This window comes from Thermobia domestica, chromosome 1 (assembly GCF_964235325.1).
Source record: "Thermobia domestica chromosome 1, izTheDome1.hap1.1, whole genome shotgun sequence".
Taxonomy (NCBI): domain Eukaryota; kingdom Metazoa; phylum Arthropoda; class Insecta; order Zygentoma; family Lepismatidae; genus Thermobia; species Thermobia domestica.
This window is the reverse complement of record NC_137454.1, coordinates 252,521,990-252,546,421: the sequence shown is the minus strand read 5'-3', so window position 1 is coordinate 252,546,421 and position 24,432 is coordinate 252,521,990. Positions and strand designations below refer to the sequence as shown.

Genomic DNA, 24,432 nt, shown 5'->3' with positions numbered 1-24,432 from the left:
TTTCTTTTTCGCATTAATTCGTGAACAAATGAATTAATCTGTTTTCACGTTATCTTTGGAATAGTTATAATTTGATAACTTGTCAAGTCAGTACTGTAATAGGAAAAGAAATTTTCTCAACTGGCTGTATGGGCGCTAAATGATTATCCGCGAAGATGTATTGCTTTTTAAGACAAATAAGAAAAGGTAATTCAAATAACAAATTACAATAGTCTTGTGTTACGTTTTTTGAACAAATCTGAGAAAGTGGTTGGATCTAGTAATGTAGTATTCTGTGATATAATACATGATGCATTTTTACATAGCTCTGCACATGTTGACATCAGGTCCACAATTTGAATTACACTATTAAAGATGTACCTAGACTTATATTCTGTTAATCGAATCTGTAACTGTAACTGAACACTTACACTTCGAAAAATTGCACAAATCTGAAATTTTCAGATGAACCCTTATTGCGAAAAAAAGTTGCATCACGTAATGGTCAACAAGTTTTGATAAGTGATGACACTACGGATAAAAAAATATCTATATCCTCCTAACTTTAGCAATTCCCCCAAAGTCACTGTTAACAGGGGTAATATAAATCAAAAATCATCGCTGATAATGGGGCTTGCGTGTACAAATTTCTAATTTCGATATCGTTTTTTCTAAAATATATTGGATCTTGGATCAAGTTATCACAAACTTTTTTGAACGTACCTATGTTTTTGTATCATCTCGAATTTGAAAATGTACTTATTGAATTGAGACTTGCCTCTTTTTGTATCGAGAAGTTTCTCTCGTTTTGTTGGCATTACTCGTTACCCTAGTAATAGTATTTTGAGGTTTCAGCTTTAGATCTTCATAATAAATCTTTCAATCCATCCCTTCATTTGTACATTTTGTTTCTACTTTTATATCTCTGAAGTTATTAGATAAAACATAAAATGTGAACGTGATTTAAAAACAAAGATAGAGTAGGAATGTTGAAAGAAGCATTTAAATAAGAAATAACCTATCTTGTGAATCTTTGAATAAGAAGTTAGAAACATAAACGTTACTCACGCACACACGATGTTTGTACATCACAAAAGTTTACTTCATGGGAACTGTGATTAAACCGAACCCATACACATCATTTGAGGTACAATTCATGCTCATTCCTGTTCTTTGTTTACTGTAATGAAAAGGTATGTTCTAGGTCAGATCACCAACATTCCTTAATATTCCGAATTTTCTGTAAATTTTGTCTAATGTGGGCATCTTCCTCATCACAAAAACTTGGGTGAACTAGTATTGCTCATAAGTCTCGGATGTGTGTGAATTAGTAATGCTCATAAATCTCGGATGTTTCTGTATTGTCTTGAGTTTGAAAATACATCGTGTTCGTGCAATTACTATATCAATTTAAAGCTTTTATATATACCACATGTGACATTAAAACAGTGTCTGAGGACTAAAACTTCAGTGAACTAGTATTGTCTATGAGTCTCGGATGTTTCTGTTTCATTTCGAATTTCAAAAAAATGTACTTGTCGATTTGCGACTTATCTCTTTTTCGTACCGAAAAGTTTCTCGAATCGTGTCTCGAATGCAGGTACGCTACATAGTTTTTTTTCTTTGTGGCATCAAGTCTGTATATAATTGGTTCATATTGAGCCTCAAAGTCTTTCAAAATCCTCAACTTCAGTTCATATAATGGAAATTTAATCCATTTTGAGAAATGTTGGATAATGTTGTGTGTTGTGTGTCATCTTCTTTTTTTGTCCATTGACTTATAGAGGATTTATTTTTCTTTCTTCTTTGAAATGAACTGGAATGTTAATAATTTATTCTACTAATATCTTCTTAAAATATTTCTTACTTAATAAAAACTAAATTTTGGTAGATCTACATCAGTTGTCTGAAAAGCATTGTCCTTTGAAGTTCAAAATTTGAGAATACACTTGTGATTTGAAAATAACGCAATGAAACTTCAAATACAAATGATCTGCCATTTTTCAGGTAACAGAATTAACCTGTAACTGTAGAACAAGTATTTCAAACTTGTGAGCTGCATGTAGCCCTTGAATCATTTCTTTGTGACCCTCGGTTCACCTTCAGAAAACAAGAAAGAAGTACTCGTATATATATATATATATATAATGACCCAAAAGTAGATATACAGCCCCGTACTGATCAGCTCATGGAATTTTCATTTACTTATTACAACCCATACATACAATATATTGACTTAGTTTCTTCATTATTTGCTCTTAATTCCTTTTCACTTATGCCTAAACTCGGAATAGACCGAAGCATATAAATTCATTATCTTAATAAATTAAAATGTCATACTTGATCAATGCAGGTATGTATATCTACTTTGGGTCACTTTGTGATACGTTCAAAGATAGTTCACATAGACAATGTTCATATGGCTTAAACCAGCGACAATTTGCTGTTTTCTTGGAAGGTTTTGCATAAATATTCTAGGTTTCCCTATCGCAGAGAAGTGTGCTCGGTATCCTGTGCTCCACGGGTCTGAAAAGTTCCTAGAACTTGAGAGATGAAATTAGCAATTTTCTTCAAATCAAAGAACAAAGCACAAACTTACTGACAGATTCTTTATGGTTACATTATGTTTCTTTCATGGCAGATGATATTACGAAATATTTGTCACATTTTAATTTGAAACTTTAAGGAAAAAAACATAATTACTGCAAACATTACGTAAATAAAACGTTAGAACACAAGTTGCAGCTCTGGGAGAAACTGTTACAAAACGAAGGCTTCATACATTTACCAATTTGTGTTAAGTATGAAACAAGTACAAGACATTTGCTTTGTACAGGTTGCATACCAAGAAGCTTCAGTATTGGAAAATGAATTCAAAGAAAGATTCCGCGATATCAAAGATTAGCTGTCCCTGTATTCTGCTTCTTTCTGAACTGACATTAAGGAATGAGCAACTCTCAGGCCCTTTCGCGTGGGAGGCGCGGGTTCGATTCCCGTCGGGAGCTCATGTGGTTCGGATTCCACGTTAATCAGTAGGGCTACGTCTCATATAGCCTCACTGCCAAACAGGACGTTACACTCAAAATCAACTGATATATGCCACATGTAACATTAAAACAGTGTCTGAGGGCTAAAACTTGAGTGAACTAGTATTGTCTATGAGACTCGGATGTTTCTGTTTCATTTAGAATTTGAAAAAAAATGTACTTGTCGATTTATATCAAACGAATCTACTCCTCCAAATTAATAATAATAATAATAATAATAATAATAATAATAATAATAATAATAATAATATTCAAACGGTGAATTTGGTACATAACTTTTCACAAATTAAGATTTCCTGCTCTAAGTGATTCTACCTAAGGAACGTCTAAGATGATTTTTCGTTTCTTTTACTTTTATTAAAATGTAAAACTTCCAAACAAATGTACAAGATTAAATCTAAACCTAATAGCTCTCTCTCTCTCTCTCTCTCTCTCTCTCTCTCTTTCTCTCTTCAATTAGTTTTTTATTGGTGAATGAATTCAAATACGATTTTTAATACAACATAAAATATTAGTGAACTAATGAATGATACATAATTGGAAATGTATAAAATATATCACTTTCACTAAAATCACTACACTGAAAAAAATATTTTTTTCTTTTCATAATAATGAATTCAAATACGATTTCTGCATACAACGTAAAATATTACTCACTAATGAATGATACATTTTTCAGAAATGTATAAAATTTATCACTTTAATAAAATCACTAGACTGAAACATATGTTTTCTTTTTTTTTGCGTGTTTCATTTCACTATTGGTATAGTAAACTTGATAATGTATATAATTTTCAGACAGTTAGATATCCTCTTGTCACTCAATTTACGTCATAAAAATATATATCACTTTTCACTAAAACCACTACACTGAAAAATATTTTTTCTTCTTTTTTATCAACACATATCCATCTCATCGATGTCATCCACAGGTTGAGTATCAGTTTCCCCCCACCATGATTGTGTTTGAATTGTGTCAAATAATTCATCCCTGATTGCTTCTATAATTTTTTGTTTACATAATACTTTCATTTCCAATTTTAATCTTTCATCATCAATGTTTATATCATCGTCCTTCTTCAAAGCCGGAGATACATTCGGAAAACTATTGTTCATTTCACTAATAATATTTTGTTCATTTACACACGTATGAATTGCCTCAAGTCCAGTACATGCAAGACATTGCGATTCTACATGATTGCGAATAGTCACTGTACACAAATGAAAATATTCACGTACCACCTCAATGCAAAGTTTACTTTTTTTTTACAGCATGCTCAATACATGGTAATATTTCCAAAAAATGAAACCACTCGCTTGAATTTAAGTATACACTGTTTCGAGGAGCATGAAGTGTACCTTTTTTCTCTATTATAACTATTTTCTCACCCATCAAGTTTCGCAACAGCAGTTCATTATTTCGTCCAAGAGAATTTATAGATGTACTTTCAACTTGCGAATTTAAATAATCCGAAACAAATGGGATCAAATGTACAAGTTTTCCCCACTCCGACAAATTTAACTCGACTCCAAAAATAATTCCTTTACCAATACGGATCACTGGCTCAAATGTATCATTATCCAAACCAATACAAATTAATTTTGTTTTCATTGAACTAAGTCCATATTGGACACTTAACAGCAAACACTCTTTCTTAGTCACCATCGTCGTTGATGCCATCTTTAACTAATGAATAATATGTTCACTCTCGAAGACGTATTCTATATGTATGACCATTAAATCACCTTGTCCTCATTATCTTAAGAATTCGCAGGATACCTTTCTTATCTCTCGATGGAAATAATAATAATAAAGGACTCTCCTGCGTGAGACACAAAACTTAATACATTCACACAGGATTGAAAATTTTCAAGCTCATCGATTTTCCTTAACATTGTGTGAGAACATGATGTCTTAAGAAATCCCACGAACAAAGATCATTTCTTTGATCACATAGGAAGTAAATCGTAAACGAAATAAGCTGAATTGCATAAATAATGAAATTTGCAACTAAGTAAGTTAACGAATAGTGTAATGAGAGAATTTACTTATCATGGGTGCAAAAGATTTATTACACTAATTTTACAACTAAACAAGGGCTAATGCTATATCCATACATATCAATTATTTATTAACTTGAGAAAGGCCTACGACTCGAATATGTGGGAAACAAAATTTGAAATACCGAAAAAAGTTATTTAAACTAATTAACATACATTTAAATGAATCTAAAAGTAATAAATTTTTCTTCACGAACTTTGAGATTGGTCTGAAACAGAGAGAGATGCGTTGACGCCCTTATTATTATACTGAGCATCTAGGCTAGTAACACATGAAGGCAAAATTTGTATGTGATGTCTTGTACTTTCAAGTCGAGTTGCCATATTACTCGATTTAACGGATATCTTCCAATTAAAGCCTTAATTTACAACAGTGAAAACAGAATGAATCCTTTTTCTATGACTTTTATAAGGAGATCTGTCCGACATTGGATCTCATCATAAATTTTTTGTAAAAGTATCGTCGATCTTGCTTCTCGATGTATTCTATCTCGTCTCGAGAATGAACTATATCATGAGGGACGTACCCTTCGCCACAAAATTAAGATTTCTTGTTCAAAGTAATTCTACTTAAGGAACGTCTAAGACGATTTTTCGTTTCTTTTATTTTTTTATTAAAATGTAAATTTTCAAACCTAATCATAAGAACAGAAACACGACTAAAATGTAGAATGTTACACATGTTGATTGGGGGTGTGCAACGATAAAGATGAAATCTTTCAGTTTAACGTCCCACGAATATCTCTTTTAGGCTAAGATGAAAGGATGATTAAGGTAAATGAAATGATATTATGAGATGAAGCGGAAATACCACATGAGAATCAACGAACACGTTGTTGCCCCATCACAAATTTATTTATTTAATGTCCTACGATTATGCCCATTATGCTAAGGCATCATGAGCTAATATATTCGGTAGTCGAGCTAGGGACCATCATATACCAAATGTAAGCGCTTTGCCGCTGTGCCGTCTGCTCATCTTTTCAGCACCTTCAGCTGTTCTAATATCTAACACGGAACGTGATCCTGAGTTTGATTTACGGATGGGAGAGCATTGGAAGTCAAAAATAAAGCAAGTTTATTATGATAACTGTTTTCAAGAAACATATGAGCTTTTCCAAACGAATAAAATCTCCCCACCTCTCCCCTGCTACATTTAATATCCTTATTCAATTTCATTTCCTTATTCACACACATTATTTGATAGATGTATCAAAATATCATCTTTAGTAAATCTTATCTATTAACAGACTTATTTTTTTCATTACACAAACTCAGCGTTTTCGCATTCAGATTACACTATCTTCAGTCGCACGTGAGTATGTTCGTATGTGAAGCCGACAACAAACATACATGTAATCTCAAATGCTGTATACGTTTGAAAATATGATATTCACGATTCATGCAATGCGATATTCCCCTGAGCAACTAAGGTCTATTCGATCAAAGAACAGTCTGCAAACAAATTCTATTCCCATGAACACTTACAAGTGAATTCGTGAGAATCCCAAGACCAAATTAGATAAACAAATAGTTCATAACCTACAGACATTTCGTGGGGCGTAATCTTTTGTGCTATGGGAATGTTATAGCGCAATATCTCATAACCATCATGTGAATATCCATATAATACTTTTCACATGCAATACAATCAACCCTGGTGATTTGAGCATACAAATTTTCTCATCCTACGTTTTTAAAACATTATGATATGCTATGAGAAGTGCTTCCGCTACCAATACGTTTTAAAAACATCCATGAACCACAACAATCGTCTTATCAACTCAATTTCCTGAGAAGGTTCCAGACGAAAATTTTCCAGCCGTATCGTGAGAATAAGATCAGGTCAAACTCCTCAAAACTCTTCGCAGAAAACCTGGGAACTTCTATTCTTAGCATTACAAGATAGGTCTGCGGGGGGTGATGGGGTGGAATCTAGCTACCCAATACAAGACGACTAGAAAAAAAATAAGACGAAAAGTTTTTTTAAATAAAATCTAATCTATATGCGAGGCACTGACATTCAGTGATAGAGTGTTCACCTCACGGTGGATTACTCCGTGCGAGGATTAATTCAACTCTAGATCGTGAAGTCTCGCGTTCGATTCCAATGAGAGAACTTTCAAAATAAAAGCATATTTAGGGTTCTGATTTGATTCTTAGTGAAAAAGCATTAAATATTTCTATTTCGTTCCTTTCCGTGAAGTACTGGTCTCACCTTCGATTCCGATGAGAGAACTTTCAAAATAAAAGCATATATTAGGGTTCTGGTTCGATTCTTAGTGAAAGAGCATTAAATATTTCTATTTCGTTCCTTTCTGTCGTGAAACGATGTGCTATATACGTGAAATTCTTTTTTTTTTCATGCAAGGATTAATTCAACTCATTGGTCGTGAAGTACAGGTCTTGCGTTTGATTCTCAGGTCTTGCGTTTGATTCCCGTGTCCTGCTGGTTCGATCCTCGATGAGAAAACATTACACATTTTAACACATGAAATTAATTCTATCCTTTCTGTCGTGAAAACGAAGTGAAATTCTTTTTTTTTTCATGCAAGGACTAGTTCAACTTTAAAATCATGAAGTACCAAATTCGATCCCAGCTCCCTACCAAAGTAGAATTTTGTGTAAAGTCTTTATTTCATAAGTTAGCGAAGCTACAATCAAGTTTAGTTGTCTGCTTCACTTTCACTCCCAAAATAATAATAATAATAATATGATGCTCTATTTTTTAAATTAATTTTTATGGTTGTTATTTATGTTTTAATACCACTTTGGTCCGGGTTCGATTCTCGATGATAAAAAGAGAGAGAAAGGGGGCATTGAACACTTGAAAGTGTTATAGTGCTTCGAAATGAAGAGCTTCGAACAATGTACATATCATATGCTACGCTAAAACCAATACATGAAATTCTTTTTTTTTTTCATGCAAGAATTAATTCAACTCTAAATCGTGAAGCACCGATCTTGCGTTTAGTGTACAGGTTCGATTCTCGATGAGAAAGCATTGAATATTTTAAGACATTAAGTATGCTCTTCGCTATTCAATACATAACGAAAAGACGAAAATCAATCAATCAATTGGGAAACTTCGAACTTGATATTCTATCAATTGGGAAGCTTCGAACGTGATAACTGGAAGAACTCTCATCAAGATTCGATAGCCGGCCAAGAGTATAAGCATAGCAACAACGTTCGCTTACGTTCTTCGCAGGAGGGAGTGATGTGGTGGGGTTTGGGAGATTCAAATCCATAATGAAAAGACAAAAATCAATCAATCAATTCGGAAGCTTTGATCATGATAACTAATAGAACTCTCATCCCTCCAAGAGCATTTAGCTATTCAATACATAACGAAAAGCAAAAATCAATCAATCCATTGGGAAGCTTCGATCATGATAACTGATAGGACTCTGATCCGTCCATCAGTATGAGCATCCAAGACTATGAAGGCCAAGAGCATCTAGCTATTCAATACATAACGAAAAGCAAAAATCAATCAATCAATCATGAAACTTCAATCATGATAACTGATAGGACTATGATCCCTCCAAGAGTATGACCATCCAAGACGATGAAGCCATCCAAGACTATCACCATAACAACAAACTGTTCTCATACACGTTCAGATAAACCAAAATTTTCCCACGCGCTTCTGTACTACCCATAAAAGGCTATGAACATAGCAACCAAAGGCTTGTCGAAACTTGCCTCCCAATTCCAGGAAATGACACCGAATTCTAGGAAAACAAGATAATTTTTTGCTGACTCGGCCGTCTATAGGAGGGGACTTCTACTGGGGGGCACTTGCCCCCTCCACTTTTTTGAAATTACCCATCAATGTATATAGTTTCATTTGGAAATATAAAGTTTTGTATGTATTATTGGTTCATAGAATAAAAATGGTGCCATAAAATATTTGTCCTTCTATGAGTACGTATTGGTTGTCTTCCTGTCGAATTAAGAAAACTACAGGAATTGCATTTGAACTGCCATTAAAAATGGCCCAAAAATCAACCTATTGGAGCGTCACAATTCGAGGGTACTTTTATTTCTTCTTGCAAGGGCTCGATATGTTAGTCAGAAGCTCTGGAACTGACTAACTAACATTTCGCAAGAGTCCTTCACAAATTATTCTTTTTAATTGCACAAAAATCGACAGTTCCTAAAATGTATTTTCTTCTTTCTAATAATAAGGGATATTTTGATTTGATTTTTTTTTCAGTTTGACATCCTGTTCAGCAGCGAAGTTATATGAGACGTGGACTTAATGATCAACGTGGAGTCCGAACCACATGAGCTCCCCCGGGAATCGAGCCCGGGTCTCTCACATCAAAGGCGTGTACGCTAACCGCTTAGCCACGAAGGAGCTCAGTAAAGAATATTAATTTTGCAGTGTAATATACGAGTTTAGGGGTGTATATATACAGTTTTGTATATACAATTAAATTTTGTGAATTCAGCATAATCCTAGGTTTTAGGATTATTTTGTATAACCGAAATGTGGAGTGACTAAGTATTGCTGAATTTTGATACATTCCAAGAAAGTGAAAACTATACTTAATGGCAGCGAACATGTTTCGGGAAACTGCAAAAGTATTTCTTTAAATGTCATAGCATATGCTTGTAATATTCACTGTCATTCTAGGAGTAATAACACATATAATAGCATTCGTGGAATTAAAAATATAAGTTGTTCATATAATTTCCAGTTTCAATATAACTTTTGCAAACATGCCTCATTATTCATTACTATGATTATTTGATTATCTTTTGTGTTTCTTTGTTTTTCAAAATTGTTATTAAATATGCACCTAATTTGATCACACAATTTTCCAGACAGATATTCGTGAGCAAGGAATCAAATTTCTTCTTACACCTTCGTTGTTTAAGAGTACAAAGGGCTAGTGTCTACTTGCGTTGCTCTTGTCAATTTACTTAATAAAATATGAAACAAGATAAACGGTATAACTGAAAAAGGCAGTATCCTAATAGTTATACAACCTTTCGTCAAACAAAGTGTTACAAGCAACCAGGAAAACTAACATTGATATGAAATATTCAGATCATGTCTTGCCACCCCCCCTTAACTTTTAACGTCCAACTGCCGCCACTGGTTGGAGTTCACTTCCGATACTTTGTGCGTTCAATTACGGGAATTTCCCGAGCACTTGTTGTAACACGGCTCTTTCCAGAAAATTAATTTAAAACAATTAACAGATATAATTCATAATTTATAAAGTAAATGTTTCAAAATGTCTTAAATGAAATTAAATATCTTCTAGCGTAAAATAAATAGTGTTATTGTTAAATTATTCAGTTGCGACGCTTTGTGCGTTGAATTGCGGGAATTTCCCGAGCACTTCTTTTGCGACTTTTTTTTTTTTTTTTTTTTTCCAAAATGCATCTTTTTCCTGGTGTACATCGAAACTTCTCTACTAGTAAGGAAGTTTGAATTGAGCATTTGAAATAGTAAAAGTTACGTAATCTTTGGAACTCCGAGCATTAAGCTTCTTAAATTTGACAAGAAATTTTACGCTATTTGCTGGTGTTGATTCTGCAGAGTGCTTATTTGAAGAGTAGCAAATAATATCTGAACTAAACTGTTGTTGGAAAACCAAATTTTACTGAAGAATACTTGTGTTACCATCAAAGGTAATAAAACAATAATACTAATAGTTTTACTAGTGCACTACATATTTACTGGTAGTACCGGCACCTATGGCCTTAAACCCGATGAGGGATAACGTCCCTCGGCGTCGGCGAGTCAGCGAGCACACTTTTCGCGGAAAGTATTTTCTAAAATATACAATTGCATATCTTCAAACAGGCTATAAGCATAATCTATACATTAATTTGTTCTATAATTACCTCAAGCTAAGATTTTTTAAAATTCATTCAGTGCAATCAGAAGTTTATAAAAGTCTTATATTGTTGTATACCTTAACGTGAAAGCATCTAATTCGCCCAGGAAAGTCCAAAATCTGATAAAAATCACTTTCAATGTAATCGCCTTAGTTGTACCAACAATATACTAACAGAAAGCTCAAAAACCCAGGTGGGTCCAACCCGAAAAAACCCGCGGGTTTTTTCGGGCTGGGCCCACTTGGGCAAACCCTGAATTTCGCCCATTAAAAACTTCATAAAATGTTATTTCTACTTTACTTCCGCTTAAGAAGAAACATTCCCTCACTTCCCCGTCACCTGGGTTGGGACAATTTCGCACTCTAATCCCAGGTCCAGCATACTAACAATAACCACAAAACAGCAATAAATAAAGACTGAAATACGAAATGTGAAGTTCTACATTTCTGTTTTTAGTATAGATGAAAATATTTATCGAACGGTACACAGTTTGTATTGGGTAAAACTTCAATAATCTTTTGCAATTATTCCCATGAGTTTTTTTCGTAACTTTTGATTTTTCTACGTGGGTTTAGGCTTGGATCTATGTGGGGCTTAGCCACCTCTTGAACCTCCTTAGCTACGTTACTAGTAAGGATAACTCCTTTACAATTATACATTTTGTTTTTATGCTGTTCTTACAACAGGATTAAGAAAGGGTTGCATTAGGATGCCTAACTGATTACAGCAGGATTCCTAAATACCATCAAGACAAATTCTTACAACTTTTTTTTTTTATCTTTCATGTTTTTAGGAGTATGTTATAAAATGTAGTACGTTTCATAACATGTTTCGTACCTTGTGTTGGAACGTGACGCTTTGTTCAGTTTGTTTTGGATATTGTGCGTTAGCAACACTCGCCAATACAGACAGGCAGCACATGACTCACTGTTGACTATATCAGGGCCCCCAAATAACCAACGACACTCCTGGATGAAACAGGTAATACCTTCCAATCGTTAAGTGTTGCAAACTGTGCACTATTCAGGAATAACGATAAGAATGAATCTTACATTTTCGTATTTCCAACCAGCACTGTAATATTCTACTATAGTACTATGTAAATTAACTTTTAGAAGGATGATTGGGAACGGGGATGCGTCCGTAGGGAATAGGCGCGTTAGCGACGGTAGGTATATACATAAACGAAGGTAGAAAAAACTTTTATGGCATAGAAACACTTACCTTACGTATGGCACAGTTTTGCTACACGTCTATGATTGCTTTGTAAACTGTCTTCACATATAACTTCACTTCATGTCTTCCTTATGGAGTGTTACGTGGTAAAGAGCATACTTTTGGCAAGATTCTAGAACACAGGACCCCCTTCCCATTTAGCTGTATTAAAGACAGACAACAACGTGCCCCGCAGGACTCTAAACCGCCTTCATTCGCTGACGCTCGCTCGGTAATACTATGTAAATTAAATATTAAACTTTTGCACAGTAAGCAGGGTTTGAAAAAACCCGGGCTTTTTTGAAAAAGCCCAACCCACCTGGGCCCATATGGGTTTTTTCGAAATATTTCAATGTCTTTGGGGTGAAAGTGTTAAAATGTGATTTATATTTCAAGATTGTCATTGTCACAACTTGCAACAATTTTCTACACGGTGCTGTTTTGAAAAAAATGGCCGCCATTTTGAAATTTTACATTCAATCGCCGAGAAAATCTATACAGCAAATTTAGCATATCTCGTGCTTCCACCGTCAAAATTTCAACTTAAAAGACTGAAAATTGCGCTTCGTAGCGTGGATACTCGCTGCTTTCAAAAAATGGCTGCCATTTTGATATTTTACTTTGGTATGCCGCCGAAATGTATACAAGAAATTTACAGTGTCTCGTGCTTGTACTCTGAAAATTTTAACTTAAAAGGCCGAAAGTTGTACCCTGTAGTGTGTGTGGTAGAGGCAGACAAACGAGTTGAGTTGATTTTGTGTTTAACGTCCCTTTCAGCAGCGAGGCTATATGAGACGGGACCTACTGATTAACCTGGAATCCGAACCACATGAGTTCCCTCCGAGAAGCAAACCCGGATCCCACGCCGAAGACGCGTACATTAACCGCATAGCCATGAAGGAGCTCGGCAGACAAACGAACAAGTCATCCAGAAGCCTGACTGACGTTCGCCAAATATGAATACCAAAAGGGGTCTATTAATTTAAAACAAAGATACAATTCATGTTGTATGAAATAAATAAATGTTTTAAAATGTCTTATATGAAATTAACATCTTCCAGCGTAAATAAATCTGCCATATTTTCTCGATGAGAATACGAGACACCTCAAATCCCCCCCCCCCCTCAACTTTCCAACACAATGCAATGAACTAAAGTCTGGTTATGAACAAAAGTATAATAGGCCGCGGTGGCTCAGTGGTAGAGCGTTCACCTCTAGTGCATGGGGTTCTTAGTTCGATCCCAGCTCGCGCCAAGAGAGCTTTGTGGTGGACAAACACCTTGTGTGTGGGTTTTCTTGGGATTCTCACGTTTCCTCCCACTTTCTTCATTCCGTCATTTCATTAATTTCTCATCATCACCGTCACCTCGAGTATAGCAGGCATAACCATGAGACTAAAAGATTTCATTTTATTTAATTTTTTTTCAAGAATATAATAGGCGAAAGTTCACTAAGCAGCAGCTGCTTTTCTCTATTCGTACCCTGCAATTAATTGTATAGATTGAAGATGCCTAAACACTTAAAATGTGATATAAAAATGCTTTACAGGAAAACAAAGAAACTGAAACAACGTAGTGTACCAATTAAGAAAAGGATTATAATACAAATAAATTTTACTCTTTTTTTCTTAAAGGATTAAGCATACTAACTTTAGTGTCTAACTTATATTTTTACATATGTTACCTATAATTATATTTACAAACTATTATTGTAATTATAGTGGCCATTAATTTGTTTCAAAGCATTCAGAATTTGTATTTATTTACTTATTGTTTCCATCTCAAACCAATAACATATGAAGCGTAGTCAGCAATCCTATATGGGAAATTTTTGTGCAAACACAATCTTAATTAATTGTAAATTAAAGAAATTCGAATTTCTAAGGTTTCAGTTTAGTATGAAATGTAGACTTCCGAAATATTCAGATTGGCAAACTTAATTCATACAGGTAGCTAACGAATTTAAGACTAATCATTCACCATGGCTGACTCTCCTATTCGATACGAATGCACTCTAGCGACCAGTTCATCGATGTATCGTAAGCAAACTAACTTGTAGTGACAAGGCCGGGCAAGTTGATGTCTTATATCTTAATCGGATACCCTAGGAATCCTAATCGAATGATCATATCTTGGTATAATTTAGGCAGCCAACTCTGCTGCCATCGATTGCCAAACACTAAATATGGAGCTTCTGATTCACAGATTTTTTTTTTTTCATGTTTTTTAAGTAACACAAAACTCGAGCAATCACTTCTCATCTGTTCGTGATCACCTACTCATAATAACTCAGAACTTCATGGTATCAACTATACTTGAATAAAGACAATCTTGAACGCAATTGTTTATTCACTATAATTATTATTCAAAATATTTCACTTCATCTCAAATCTTTGTGAAGCCGGAGCTGTTCATTTAGAGTCGGGCATTCGGTGGTAGCAGGATTGGCTGCCAAAATCATACTCTACTAGAAAATTAATCATTCGACTGGGATTTTCCGGGCTGGTTGTTATAGATATTTTTCTGTTTCTGTATCAATTGATTATACATGATGTGTTTCTTTTTTCAGGCTGTTTCCGAACAGAGATGTAACTAATGTGCTGCTTATTAATTCCTTGGTTGGTTCTGGACTCTATTTGTATAATAGGCCACACTTGAATCAAGCGTCTTGGAGATTTCGTGTCACTTACAGGTAAATAAAGGATAAACTTAATTGCTTTACGTAACTTCGCCATTTATCAAGCTAAATATAATTGAAATGCGTATGTAGTTTCAGCTAATTGGAAGAGACAGTAATTACTAAATTGATCCAGCATCTTAAGAAATTGAGTTAGTTGTGGCGTATATGTGTATAATTTCTCTCTTTTCAATTTCGAACTATAAATTTATTCACTGACTAGTTTTAGTAACACGCATTTATTCTGGCATAAGTCAGATTTTTAAAATTTTCTCCTTAGTTTAATAACTTATCCGTAATTCTGTACCTGTTAAATTTAACTTAAAAAAATATATGGTATATATATATATATATATATATATATATATATATATATATATATATATATATATATATATATATGAAAGAGAGAGAGAGAGGGAGGGAGAGGGAGATAAGTAGATATGGGGGAGTTACTTTATTTCTCGGTAACTAGTGACCTGATCTGAACCAAATTTGTGGCATGGTCTAGGAATAGTGATCGCTATATTTGGTGGCCTGGCTCAGCCAGGGACAAGCTCAGCTCGACTTGTATGTGGTACTTGATTTCTCTGTAACTACTGGTCAGATTTAAATGGAATTTGGTGGGTAAGTAGCCCATCGTCTGAGGGATAATGGTTGCTATATTTGGTGGCCGAGCTTGGAAAGGGACAGGCCGTGTTCCGCAGCTTTGCACGTCGAGAGCTTCTGAGTGTGGTTCACCTTAACTTAATATGAATTCATTTCCTTTGAGTGGGTTTCTTTGTGATTAATCTAATTTCTGATTGGTCAACTCTGTTCAGACTTTCTATAATTAGTTTGTATTCCACTTCCATACTGCATGTTCTTGGGGAAGATACGGTTTCCCGGTTAGGAATGCTTATTATTATTATTATTTTCGATAGTCTGCTGGTTTTCGCCTTTTCCACTGTTGCCGCTGTCTCACCTAGATGTTTCCCATAAACCGGGCTCCTCACTTGATGAACGTTCAGCAGGCAAGCATTGTTGCCCAAGACTCACCCCTAAGTGGCATGTGCAGTGGCCTAACACACCCGAGCCCCTTAGTCATGGACAAAAATATAACAATTAGATATGCAGACGATATCACGCCGTTGGCAGACAGTGATTTAAAAAAAAAAAAAAAAAAAAAAAAGCGAGAGAGAAAGAGAGAGACAGGTTATACTAAATGCAACAGATGCTTGTCAGCAAGTGTATATGGAGATCAAAAGAAGAGAAACGAAAGTTATGCAATGCGCAAGAGAAGAAACAAGAAAAATGAAGAGGAAAATAAGAGACCATCTGGCTGGAATTCTGTTTCTCATGGAGTCAAATAATAAGTATAAACATAATATAAAATCAAGAATAGCTTGGACCAAGGTTTCTCAACCTGGAGATCACGAAGATAAGCGGAAGAGATACATATAATTAGAATTAATACAAGAAAATATTTTAAATATTATTTTGAGTTTTGTCCTGATAGGCATATTTTTATTTTTATACACACTGCTAAGAAAAACAAAAAAATAGATGATCTAAACATTTTCAACAGGGTCAGAGTTGTTTAAAAATCAATTTAAATGAAAGGGGTACGATATGAAACTAATGAGAACTGCATATTGAAATACAATTAAATTTGAAAACACTAATCCGCAATAGCTGTGTTGCGTTTGTTGATAAATCAACAATGAGCAGATAATTCTGTCGGTAATAAAAGGATTGCTTTTCTTTAAGGATCCTTTGTTGTTGTTTGCAGAATTGTACACGTATGTCTGTGAGCGAATAGTCTGTTTGTTTTCAGCAAGCTGGCCACAATGAAGATATATTTTTGTTGTTGGGTTTTATTTGTTTCCTAAATTTTAAATGTAAACAAGTTGCTTTTAACAGTTTTTGGTGATACTGAACACATACACAACAATATGAGGTAACTCAAAGTGGCGTCCTCTCAAAATTAAAATACTCAACAACATATTACAAACCAGAAATTATAAAGGGGTTGCTGGCAAGAGGATGTGATAAAATGGGGGGTCGTGATAGGAATTAGGTTGAGAACCACTGACAGACGAAATCATCCAAAAAAAAAAAAAAAAACTTCTGATCGGAAACATTGACAAATAGCTGAAAAAAAGATTGGTGAAAGCGTACAATATGTATGGTGTGTGTCATCGTATGGATGCGAGGCATGAATCTGTAGAAGAGGAAAAAAACAGAGAACGGAAGTCTTCAGATAGAATGATGTTGAATATAAGGTGGGTGGATAACGTATGAAATGAAAAATTAGGGAAATTGTAGGACATTGAAGAATTACACTATTAGCTATGGAGACCATGGCAGAAGAAAAAAATACTTAAAGGAAGGCCGCGATTGGAATATACGAACCAAGTTAAACGAGACATAGGGAAGAAGAAGTACACGGAAATAGAGAAGTCTGGCCTAGTATAGGGAAGATTGGAAAGCTGCGTCAAATCAATTGAAGGGTTGCTGGCCTGAGATGATAATACAATTAGTATTAATATTACAAGTGTGTCATAAATCTTACAATAATCTGGTACTCAACATACCTTTATTTATCGTAGTACAATGAAAGCAGGTTAACATTCAAAGTACTGCCTCTCGTGTTAGACTATATGCAGCCTCCTCCCTGCCAGTTCCTCGATTCCACGTCGATACTATGTCTTGTCCTAAGAGGCAAGTGTGTGTCATGAACTGAAAATAATAGTGATCCGAAAGAGCAAAATCAGGATTGTATGCTGATGCTGTCAAGTTTCTGCATTTTTGTTGCATTTTATGAGCCGAGCGTGTTTACCATTATCCTGTTGCACCAGGGTTCACCAATGTAAGATATTTTAAGCATTGTGTACAGCATACACTCCAACTATCCGGAGTAAAGATCGGAATTGATAGTACGACAATCAGGAACGAAGTCGAGAAGTGAATTACGAGAGGCACTATTTATATTTTGAGCCTTGGCAACACTGATTGACGCTATTTTTTGTTTGTATAGAAACGTTTGACATTGTTGACCATAACGTACTTCAAATGTTTTGTCACTAGCTTTATTTGTGTAGTTTACGTTGACTTGAAGATTGCGTGACAACACAAAATGGAATTGACTCGTGAAAATTTTCGTGGAGTGATTTATTACGATTTTCGATGTGGATTATCAAGACAAGAGTGCATCGATCAATTTACTTCCACATTTGGCGATGAAGACCCATCCTTTGCCACTGTGAAACGCTGGTATAACGATTTTACAAGTGGCCCCCATTCGCTCACTGATGAAATTCGCAAAGGTCGTCCAAAATCAGTTGTTATTCAAGAAAACATTGATGTTGTGCAAAACCTAATACTGCAAGATCGTCATGTGACATACTGTGAGATTGAGACAACCCTAGGCTTAGTTCCACCAGCATATATAAAATATTACATGATCATTTAGCTGTGAGAAAGGTTTGTTCTCGTTGGATCCCACTTAATTTGGCAAAAACTCAAAAAGAAGCTCGCTTCGATTGGTGCATATAAATGCTCAATAAATACAATGGCGGTGCTTCAAAAGACGTATATAAGATTGTAACAGGTGATGAATCATGGATATATGCATATGAGCCGGAACGTAGACAGCAGTCGAGTGTATTTGTGTTTCAAGATTAACCAAATCCAACAAAAGTTGTTCGCGCTCAAAGCACATCAAAACAAATGACCATTTTTTTTTTTTTTTTTTTTTTTTTTTTTCGTAAAAACTACTCATGTGGCAGCTGTGCCTTTAAAGGAACGTAGAACGGTCAACTGAATGGTACACAACAATTTGTTTGCCGGAGGTCTTCGGTCAAATAAGGAAAACAAACAAGCGCCGTTGGATCATTCTTCAAGACAATGCGAGCTCTCAGACATCTCGTCTAACAACCGACTATGTGAACACAAAAAATCGAATTGATGGGTCATCCGCCGTCTGATTTGGCACCCAATGACTTCTTGTTTCCGAATGTCAAGAATAAATTGCGTGGACAACGATTTTCGTCGGCGGAAGAAGCCGTTGATGCGTTCAAAAACCATATTATGGAGGTGTCCCAAGAAGATTGGAAAAATGGTTTGACAAATGGTTCGAACGAATGCAAAAGTGTATTGATCATAAAGGAGAATATTTCGAAAAACAATAAATCAATTTTCAAAGACAAATTGCTGTTTTTTCATTGTTAGGCTCGTACCCACTCGTAGTTCCACCTCACACAGAGCGCAAACTTCATGCTTGAAATTCATGGCCCTGTTTGACGACCGGTTGGAAAGGTTTTTTATTTACGCAAGCCCGGCCGTCCAAGATTAAATTTGTACAAGATCTGATAGATGAAGACTGATAAGAGAACGGAACGAATTGATTTTTTTCCTGGCGATGTGATTTCAGCTATTTTTCTCAGGCTATCAGTCAAGTGAAGGTATTGACATCCGACGTTTCGAATGCAGAGATCGCATTCATCTTCATTACAATCTGCACACATCCGGAACTGGTCAGCGTTGTGGCTAAATTAATTTCAACACTTCAGAGTGCATTTATTTAAGAGATATTGTTAAAATTGTTTTAATTTTTGTTATGAAAGTTTAAATCTGGAAAGAGGATTTTGAATCAATGTGGAATGTGAAACATATTATTTTAAAAAATCAAACTTACTATGGCCTTGAGAAACTATCTATAAATAAATTCATTATACATGAAATGACAGAAGCAACAAGTCAACGACGAGAGGAAGAACGTAAGCTGAAGACAATAAACTAAAGATCATTTTAAACGTGCTTGAAGCTAAGAAGACTAAAGTGGAAGATATACGCAATATTGATAAACAAATAAAGCATTTGAAGAAGTGAAATGAAGTACGTATTTTTTTTTTTAAGATGTGTCGTTAATATAGAACAACCAGTTTTATGTACATTATTCCACACTTTTTTGGTGAGTGTCTCACTGTGACTTCTTTGTTTCATGTGTGACGAAACTTTCATCATGTGACTAACGTTTCAGATTAAAGTTTCAGGGAAGTTTTTGCTTTGTGTAGGAATTTCTACTAATTAAGTGTTCTGCAGTTTCATAGTACATTGTATTTCTTTTTTATATTATTCATTTTTCTCGTTGATTAGGGAAAAATATATTACTTATGTATCATCGTTGTCATGTTTTCTTGATCCTTTTTTCCATGTACACGGGAAAGTCTGTGTGACTAATTGCATTCAGGGAAAATTACAAAACAAAATGGTCTGGAAAATCGGGAAAAGTCAGGGAATTCTTTTCCGCAAATTTTGTCACCGCCCATGATAATGTAACTTGACCTGTTGTATAAGCGCATGAAATATTACTTTGAGCCGACTTTGGGGTCCCGAATTGTGAGTGAACAAATTTTAAGTCACATTTTCGGGAGAAAAAGTCATCAACCGAACTATCACCTAGGCCTTAACCTGCTATACAAGCGTGTGAAATATTATTGTTTAATGTTTTTGGTTCCTAAGTTGCGCACAAAGCTCTGAATAAATACTTGAATATAATAATAATAATAATAATAATAAACTAATAAATAGTCTTTAAATAACAATTAAAGATTAGTCTTGAACAGAAAGAAAATTCAAGTGAAGGCATTTTTTTTTTTTTTTTTTTTTTACGACTAATGTGTATTTCACTTGTTATTATTTATGGACTATGAACCAAAGTGGTGTACTCGTTTTCCTAATACATCGTCGAATTATGCCATTTTATAACATTACCAATAAAATATTATAGTCTAAAGAAAATCATTAAAGTCATTTTGGGGAAATCATTCAAACAAAATACACGTGATTTTAAAAATGAAAATTTTAGATTTACGACCGACGTTTATGCCCCAGACGATGAATGAAAGTAAATGATTATGAAGTAATTCGTGGAATGAGAATGTGGCAGGAAACGGGAAAGATCACGGACACGATGTTGTTCACCACAAACTTGCGTGACCGCAGCACGTATCAGAGTTAAGCTCCCTACCACTAAGCCGCCCGTACCCCCCAGTGATTATAGTTTTTTTTTTAATTATGGAAAGTAATGTTTATAATAGAATATGTAGATATTTCCAAGAGAAATGACTTATGTTGTAGTATTATTAATTAGATATCTATGAAACCTGAACAAAATCGTCTGAGCCATTTTCGAGGAAATCGTTAGAAAAGAGATTTTCCTACAAGTAACTGAATTTATCAAAACTAGGAAACCCGCACGTCCTGCGAAGGCGCAGGAAATTGTTGTTGTGTGAATTATTGAATATGATACAAAATTAAAAATATTTACGGCTAGCAAAGTAGTTTTAGTGACACGTTAATAATATTTTTAATTAAAAATTTCACAATAATTACTCGCATTTAGACGTCCTCGAATCTAAGACGCATCCTGATTTCGCTCGGTTAAGTTAAGGAAAAATAGTAATATGTTCCGTTTTTACTATTACTAAAGCGCTCTTTGATATTGATCATTTTCGGTGATTTTTATATATCCCTCTCCCCTCCCCATGTTGCGGGTCACGGCATGATAAAATTGTCCCAGACTCGAATGTCATGCATGTTGAAAATTTGATCGAGATTGGTTCAAGAGTTAACTTTTTTTATTTTTATATATTAATCTCCTTCCCCCTCCCCTAGGTTCTACCGTCAAAGTACCGTCAAAAAAAAATAAATAATAATAAAAAATAAAAGACTCCAGGCTCGAACGTCATGTATGTTGCAAATTTGATCGAGATCGGTCACGTGGTTCAAGACAAGCTTTATATATATATATATATATATATATATATCTGCCCTCCCCTCCTTGTATCGTAAGTTCTACCGTTAAGGGGATATGAAAACCACCCTAGGTCCAAACCTCATCTATGTTGATAATTTGATTAAGATCGGTTCGGTGATTTAAGCGTGATGAAGTTACAAAGACAGTCACTTTTTTATTTTATTTTTTTATATGTATGTCCCCCTTTCCCCTCCCCTACATTGTGCCGTCAGAGTAAAATTATGAAAACATCCCAGGCCCGAACCTTATCTATGTTGAAAGTTTGATCAAGATCAATCGGGTGGTTCAAGAGTTACTAAGTTTTATTATTATTATTATTATTATTTTATATAATTCCCTCTCTCCTCTCCTTCCCTAAGTTCTATCGCCAAAGTGAATAACTAAAAACACTCCCATACCAGAATTGCATCTACGTCAAAAATTTCATCGAGATCAGTCGGGTGGTTGAAGAGATTAAGAGTCACAAACATAGTCACTTTCAATTTAGATCTGAAGTTTTTTGTTCACGGACACCGATATTAATGTATAAATTTCCCAGGAGGAACGAAGGTGCTACAGTGTAGAATTAGTGAAATATTTAAATCAGTAAAATCATTAAAACTATTTAAGAAAAATTAGCAATTTTGATTCGCACCGTCGATTTTGAATGTATTCTTTTATTTTGAATTTAAATTTGGTCTTAATACCTTGAACATTGTGGCCTCTACACAAATCTATGGACATTAAAAAGTCACTTCTTCAGCACGTAAAAGTTATGGAATGTTCGTATCAGGGCTTGAAAAAAGATTAAATCTTCTGACATAGCGAAAATAAGTAAATTAAAAATAATAATAAAAAAAAAAAACACCTGTCAGCGAATCTGTTTTATTGAAAAGCATTGTTATATAATGTATCCAATGGAGAATAATATGATATTATTTTATCTTTTCAGTGCATATGGAGCTGTCATGTTCTGCTTCGGTTCAGTGTTGATATGGGCCATAATGCGTGGAGTGTTGCCTAACAGTGCTGCAGGATGTACGTTATTTGGTCTGGCGTCAAGTGTTGTACTTATACGAACTGGGAAGGGCTATTTGGAATATCTTGATTCGTTGCTTCCGACTAAAGCTAATTGACGTAGGCGTAAGAAAAGACTGCTGAATGTGCGTTTCTCTTTATTCAGCCTGAATGTTTTATAGGATTTTTATCATCTTGTCATTTACTGAGAGAGAGAAAGATATTATGTTTGTTGAGAAAGCAACAATGAGAGAATAAGTGCCCTGTCCTCCCGAGAGATTTTTCAGCTGAACTTTTTGAGTCAATATCATTTCTCTATAGGTACTGGTATCTAATAGTGAATATAATGTAATAGTACATTGGTAGACTGTCTTTAACATGGTCCTAGTCAGTGTAACTAGGGGGCATAAACGTCCTCCTTCAGTTGCTTTCACTTTGTAATTAAGCGATATTTGTTTATCAGCAAAGGAAGGAAGAGTTAGTTGATTCGAGTAAAATATAGCATTGTACAGCCATGTAACATTTTGTATGATTGTTATTTATTGTGGTAACGATAAAAGACAAGGATGACATATATCACTTGGACTGTTTTCATTTTTATCTTCTCACAGTTCTTCACTTTTTTATTCTGTAGAAACACACCGATGTTGTGTGAGTGTGATGAACTTGTATCGCTTCTAAATTAAAAGTTTGCCCAAAATAGTCTTATTTATTTATTTATTAACTTTAGACAATGTAAAAACCATGCTGAGAAATTCTGTCATTCTGCTTAAAGATTTCTGTAATTTCTGAATATTATTTGTACTTCCGAGCTTTCGTCTCTCCCCAGGAGTCGTAGTCACGTAGGATAAAAACAGGAAGAAGAAAAGTAAAACATCAAGGAATGAAATGGACGGATTTACCAAGGGAATAGCTGTGCTGAAAAACACGTAGTCAAGTACACCTGTTAAACATCAAACTGTGAAAAAGAAAGCTGCAGTATGGCGGAGTCGATTTGTGTGCTTTTTGTTCTTTGGTGGAATGAAAGGTTACCTGCTCTATTTTCATTGTTACGGGAATGCTGAGATTTTTTTTTTTTTTTTTCGCTTACCAGTGGTCACTTAACCATCCCTTATCCAAATTAATTTTTTATTTTTTAATGAATGAATAAATTTACAAATATGAGTCTCTACTTCATTTCTGGCTTTTTTTAAAAAATCTTTTACGTTGTGTTGTGTATCTTTTTATTTGTTTCGACAGACCTTGACACTGAACTTTTTTTTTCTCTTGTGAATCCCTAGTGTGCTCCTTGACACGAACCTTTAGATTTCTTTTGGTTTTGCGTATGTAACTGTCATGACAACTGCATTTTATTTCATAAATACCCGATTTTTCATTTAAATCCGCGTAATTTTGGCGCGGGAGATCCGGGTTCGATTCCCGGCGGGAGCTCATGTGGTTCGGATTCCACTTTAATCAGTAGGTCCACGTCTCATATAGCCTCGCTGCTGAACGGGACGTAAAACTCAAAATCAATCAATCAATCAAATCCGCGTAATGACTTATAAATTGCATAATGTTCTTTTCTAAGGTTTTGGGTTTTTTAAAAAATAGATTGAATTGCCTGTTTTACTCAGATATGACAACTGCATTCAATAAGATCAGTACGCAATATGGTTACCGTACAGCGTTAAAAAAAAAAAAAAAAAATCTTAGAAAAGAACATTATCCAATTTAAAAGTTATTACGCGGATCCCAAAGAGAAATCGGGTATTTATGAAATTAAATGCAGCTGCCATGACAATTACATAGAAA

At 34.7% G+C, this 24,432-nt stretch overlaps 1 protein-coding gene across 1 annotated transcript in view; it reads left to right on the top strand.

Moving 5' to 3' along the window:
• The window catches only part of LOC145695146 (uncharacterized), a 33,647-nt gene extending 10,307 nt beyond the window's left edge, over nt 1–23,340 (top strand). The window contains exons 2-3 of the mRNA XM_081772084.1: nt 14,733–14,855; nt 22,574–23,340. Coding sequence (XP_081628210.1) covers nt 14,733–14,855; nt 22,574–22,757 — 307 coding nt within the window. The 3' untranslated portion in view covers nt 22,758–23,340. The remainder of the gene's footprint in view (nt 1–14,732; nt 14,856–22,573) is intronic.
• Nucleotides 23,341–24,432: the final 1,092 nt, after the last annotated feature.